This window comes from Micropterus dolomieu, linkage group LG23 (genome assembly GCF_021292245.1).
Source record: "Micropterus dolomieu isolate WLL.071019.BEF.003 ecotype Adirondacks linkage group LG23, ASM2129224v1, whole genome shotgun sequence".
Classification (NCBI taxonomy): Eukaryota; Metazoa; Chordata; class Actinopteri; order Centrarchiformes; family Centrarchidae; genus Micropterus; species Micropterus dolomieu.
The window spans coordinates 17,386,040-17,391,660 of NC_060172.1; the positions used below are offsets into that span (position 1 = coordinate 17,386,040).

The 5,621-nt window shown below is 40.7% G+C and overlaps 1 protein-coding gene across 3 annotated transcripts in view; it reads left to right on the forward strand.

Annotated features, from left to right (window-relative positions):
- adad2 (adenosine deaminase domain containing 2) overlaps positions 1-5,377 on the forward strand; it is a 20,670-nt gene extending 15,293 nt beyond the window's left edge. For all 3 annotated transcript variants that reach the window (XM_046041074.1, XM_046041076.1, XM_046041075.1), the window contains exons 8-11: positions 1,145-1,359; positions 1,927-2,158; positions 4,740-4,872; positions 5,076-5,377. In XM_046041074.1, coding sequence (XP_045897030.1) covers positions 1,145-1,359; positions 1,927-2,158; positions 4,740-4,872; positions 5,076-5,186 — 691 coding nt within the window. In that variant the 3' untranslated portion in view covers positions 5,187-5,377. The remainder of the gene's footprint in view (positions 1-1,144; positions 1,360-1,926; positions 2,159-4,739; positions 4,873-5,075) is intronic.
- Positions 5,378-5,621: the final 244 nt, after the last annotated feature.

The following is a 5,621-nucleotide window of genomic DNA, read 5'->3' on the forward strand; positions in this document are numbered from 1 at the left end:
TAGCCAATCAGAAGCAGAGAAGGGTGGGTCGTAAGAAACAAGGTAGTGTGATCCAAATCAAAGCCGCTTCAGACTGCGACCGTAACCTAGCAGATGGTCTAAGTTACTCAAGTCCACAACCACACATCATCATTGTTCCACATCTTACCATAAACCACTACAAAAATCACCATATTTCAACTCAATTTTAAAAATGCTACCATAGCGCAAATCGATAGACCCAACTCTACTCGGCTCTGTTCTGTTTTCCATTGCATTGCAAGTAGTACCCAGAGATGGTACGTAGCTTGTCGTCATAGCGATGCCACACACAACTGCCGCGACGTAATGTTCAATGCGACACACAAACCAGCGATCCACACAGCTTTCTCTTTTTTAAGTTAAAACTTTTCAACATTGCTCAGAATGTAAAGACAGATAAGCGGTATGAAAACCTTCCAGCTGTGTTTTCCTCTGCCGTTGTTGTCTTGTCCTCACACGCTCCTCCTGCGGGTTGGCACAGGCTTCCCCGCAGCCACTTGCGGAGCTCCTCAACTCCGAAAATACTCAAGTACATTTTTGTTCGGCCATCACTTCTCGTAAAACTGTCAATATTCGAAATGTATACAGTTTGTTTCTCACCTCAAAACTTCTCAGAAGTGGATTTAGTGATAAAATTACATACAAAAACTGTAAAATATAATACTTTGTTGCTGGCCTCTGTCTGGCTGGACTACCAACGAGCTGTTTTCAAGCGGTTCAGAGCAGAGCTTTCTGTGGGAAATGGGAACTCCCTTTGAGCCAGACTTTGGGCTTTTTCACTTTGCAAACCTGTTACATGCACAAAAAAGATATATAACTCAATAAAGGAGAGAGGAAAAGCTAAAAAGCATAATACCACCTCTTTAACCTCCCATTAAACAAAAATATGCACTTTATACCTTTTTATTCAAGTCCTTCCAAATATTGACTACTTCATATTATGAGTCTTGACAGACATGGATATGGCATAAATCGACGGGACGGGAATTCTAATTTATCTCTGTAATTTCTGCTGTAATGGGTAGTCAATTTGAAATCCATGTAATTATGAGTAAATCAGAATTGTTGCTCTGGTTTAGAATGGCATCTAAATGACTAAAATACAATGTTATGTCTTGTGTAGGGGCTCTGCGAACAGCACTTGGACAGCCATGAAGCTGCATTATCATGCCAATGGCCGGCTGGTCCCTGTAGCCTACCTAAACCCAAGTCTCTGGGGTGCCAAAGTCTGCTGCCTGTCTGGTAATGACAAGCTGTGTCGCTGGACTGTCACTGGCGTTCAGGGTGCATTACTGAGCCACTTCATCCAGCCACTCTACATCACCAGCATGGTGCTAGGTAATGAGCCTCAAAGCAATTATTTGACATTTTAGAAAATACACTTATTTGATTTCTGGAGTTTCGTAAGAAGATTGTACGGCAAATATAAAGCTATAACCAGAAGTGCCCTGCTTTCAGCCTAGAAGTAGTCTAACAAATAACTCCTTGTAAAACCATGTGTCTTTTAAAAAAAAAAACATAACAACAAGTTAGTGAGCTTTAAAGTCTCTTCCTGTTTACTTTATGCTAAGCTAAGCAAATTGGCTGCTCACCATAGCTCCACATTTAGTGTGACAAGAGTGAAGGTAAATAAGAGTATTTCCAAAAATATTCCTTTTCATTTCAGATGGAAGTCACTGCAAGTTATCTTAGGTTGGTGTTTTGTTAACACAGTATTTTACATCCAGGTGGTATTATTTCCTTTTGTCATAAACAGTAAGTCAGATGTTTTTTAAAATTAGTAATCTGAAGCTGTTAAGCTGACATGATGCTTTGTTCAATATGTAATGTTATATGGATGAATTTCTTTCATCTGTGGGTTTGTTAACTATTTAAGCAAATACTGAGCTTATTGTGTTCATTTAGGGGGCCAGAAGCTATTTAATGAGGAAGTGTCCATTACCAACAAGCAACTGGATGATGGATTGGAGGACCTTCTCCCGCAGTCCTACAAAAAACACAACATCATCTTTCTCTCTGGCGACTACGTGGGGCCTGTTGTGACCACCCCGCAACATGACAATCTCAGCATCAACTGGTGCCTCGACGACAAGGATATTGAAGTGCTGAATAGTAGCAAGGGCTTCATCATTGATGGGTAAGATGCAGATGCATTGTACAAGAAATCAGTCTTATGTGCATCATTTTGGAAACTGCATGATGTTCAAATTTCACACAGTTTAAGGAGTGAAATAAATGTGCTGTAACTCGTCCCTGCATCAAAAGTGTGGGACCGGTGTGATGTCCTTTACTCACTCCTCTTGCAGAGATTCTTGACCTGACTATAGTTTACTTCCATTTGATGTTAGTCCTGGGGATAGATTAGAACTGCTGGCAGAGCCTGATGCAGTTTGCTTGTTTGACTGTCTCAGTGAGGCCCATGGCTCCTGCTGATGTCAAGTAGCTGGAGTGTGACACAGACGTGGCTCTCACTGGAGGCTGTGTTGTCCTCTAGCAGAGATTACAGCCAAAAATAGATTTGAGATCCTGCTTGACTCACAGTGTTGCTGCGTATTTCAGCTTCTGACCTGCAGCCTGAACTATTAGGTTTAGGCGACACCATGGTTTAAGTGGCAAGATGAGCTTTGCAGCCCGTTCCAAACAATAAACTATAAATAGACAAGAAAAATCTGCTTCTGGAAAAATAAGATAATACATTTTAGAGCAAGAATACAGGACACAAAGTGTGCAGGGAGGAGGTAAAGAGGAATTACAAGGATGGCAAGAACACCTACTGGAAAGAACTCCCACCCAAATTATAGCTTGAAAACAAAAGGAGATGCTGCTTGTGTCACACGAGACTCTACTGATGTAGAAGTAGCATGCCAATTATTCCTAGGTACTTTTAGCTATGGTTTTCACCACTGAAGTAGTTAATTGTTTTCTAAAAACACTGGCTTGAACCCAAATATCTTGAATTATGCCTAGAAGAATCAACTATATGTGGAATGTATTAGTAATAAAAAAAAACAAAGAAGTTTTGAGTGGGATGAGGAATGTAATGGGCTGTAGACATTGTAGTTGTCTTGGAATAGAACTTAAAGCAGGGGTGGCCAAACTGCGTCCCACTTTTAATGGCCCTAGGTGAAATTTTAAACTAGAACTTGGCATCACACACAACACATCCACCAGTAAGCTCGGGGGATAATTATGGTGACGTTTTTAACCCAAACTCACCAATGATAAAGGCACAGTTCGTCCTGAGCGACAGCCACTTAGCTTTCCAGCAGCGCACTCGCCAGACTACAGGAGGTAACTCAGGTCTCAACTCAACTAAAAATAAGTATTTTTTGTTTGTTTGCTGGTATCCAGAAGAGAAGGTTCTTTTTGAGATAATGGACTGGATAATTAAGTAAGGTGGAGTGATTGTCATGTACTGGAAGACATGGGTCCTCTGTACAAACATGAATTTAATGTTTTTGTGTAAATACACTGAATGACAACATCGTTTATATTAAATGATCCCTAAATGAGCTGAATGTTATTCTTTCATTTAGCTTATTTCAGACCCTGCCTACAATGATGGATTACTAGTTGATGAGAACATTTACCTGAGTTGATTAAACATGGCAGAACTGAAAAATAGGATGTTAGCGAGTGGATGCCGAAAATTCAGAATTAGACCCACGACTTCTTTGTGGCCCACATTCACAAAAGTTTGGCCACCCCTGCACAACCATCTACTAATGTAAGCTTATATTAATGCTTTCAATGCCCCCCGAACTGTCTTTATTGACAACTCCGGGCTTCTCACCAGTGGTCTGCTTCCCAGAGTTCCACTCTAGGGTTTCCCCCAGGAAGTTGCTTAGCAGTAGCAGTAAGTGCTGCCTGTGGGAAACCTTGTCTTCTCCCAGTCAGCCAGACCTCACATGAGATTTTTGCTGTAACCGCAAAGAAGAATTGACTTGCCAAACACATTTTTATGTTCAGCGCAGCAAAGCCTCTGAAGCAGAGACAACTTCCTCCAAAATAGTTTTGGGGATGGAAACATTGTTAACAGGCAGTCACTAAATAGGGTGGTCGATCGGAAGGTGTTGGGATTAGTGGGGGACATCTCTATTTTTAGTAGCCTAGGTTTTTCTAATTTCACCATTTTGTTCTTCTTTCCCCTCAGTTCTCTTTTCCCCACATTCGCACACACCTACACCTTTGCTGGAAACACAACAGCTTGCCTTGTCTCTTTCTGTCTACCTTTCCCCGTATGTGTTTGTGCTGCGTCTTGTAAAGTAATAGATTGCATCTGTTTCTGTGTTTTTTGTGGGAAACACTGGATTTATTGGTGGGGAAGTGTGTGTGTTAGTCACACTACAAAGCAAGTCGATGTCTTATTTCACTGGGCTACTAACTCTAATTGACATGCTAATAGCACAGACAACCATAACAGCTTTTTTGATGTGTTTGTATCATATGTTGTAGCTAGATACAGTATACCCTCATATCATGCAAAAGAAGCCAACAAACCAATGTACATTAATCAACATGTAAACACTGCATGATTCAAAACTTTCCAAAACAGTGCTTTTCAAATGTTTAAGAGATGGTTTTACATTTAAATTGGTTGACCTTTAAGGACACGAGCATTGTGTTTTGATAATATATGTAGAGGTAAGTTGTTGTTTTTTTGATGTTAGGATACAGTCATTGGAATTTTAGTTATGGTGCACTTTATTATTTCTCAGCTCTCCATCTGTGAGTGGGCCTGGCTTCTCCAGCAGACTTTGCAAGAGAGCCCTCTACAGTTATTTCCTCCGAGTTGCACAGCTGGGCGGGCATAGCAATCTGCTAGATCTTCCCACCTACCACAGGGCAAAGGTGTGTGTCAGCTATACATTATTAAAACAATGCTCTGTGCTCACTCCTATAAACGTGGTACTATAAAACTATGTGTTGTTATGGTGAAAGTGCAAGTGAGAGTGTGCACTCTCTCAACGGCTGGAGTGTTTGGTAACTTTGCTTCCGTGCAGTTTCTGGACAGATGTGATGCATGATGTTGTAAATGGTTTGTTGTTTTATAGGAGGAAGCTGTCGTCTACCAGACAGTCAAAGATCTGGTCAAGCAACCGTTTCTGAGCAACCGTGCAGGTCCCGGCAATTCAAAAAAGCTGGTGGACTGCTTTAGCACTTGAATATGCCCCCAGCAACAGGCCATGTAGAAGTTCATCCAAGTTCCTCTTGTGATTTTGTTTACTGTTGTTCTGTGCACTTCACTTACTGCCCTTAGCAGTAATTCTAGTTTTGTTTTATGTATAATAATGTTGATCTCAGTTTGTGTAGGTGTTTGTGGACAATAAAAGACACCCTACTGTTATGCACCAGAGTGAAGTAGTCAGTTTGTGTCTGTTGTGGGTGGAAAAACATTGCTTAAAGGCTCATTTTATTCTGACATGTCAAGTAGTATTGAGCAATATAATCGTCATTTTGTAGCTAAAAGTTTGTGCTTTTTTACCAAAAAAATAATGCAACCTGCACTGGTGTGGAGAGGGCGTTATAAACAGGTGAGTATTTTGTGTTTTTATAATTCAGTGTAATTAACTGTCTTATGATTTAAAACATTCTGAGAT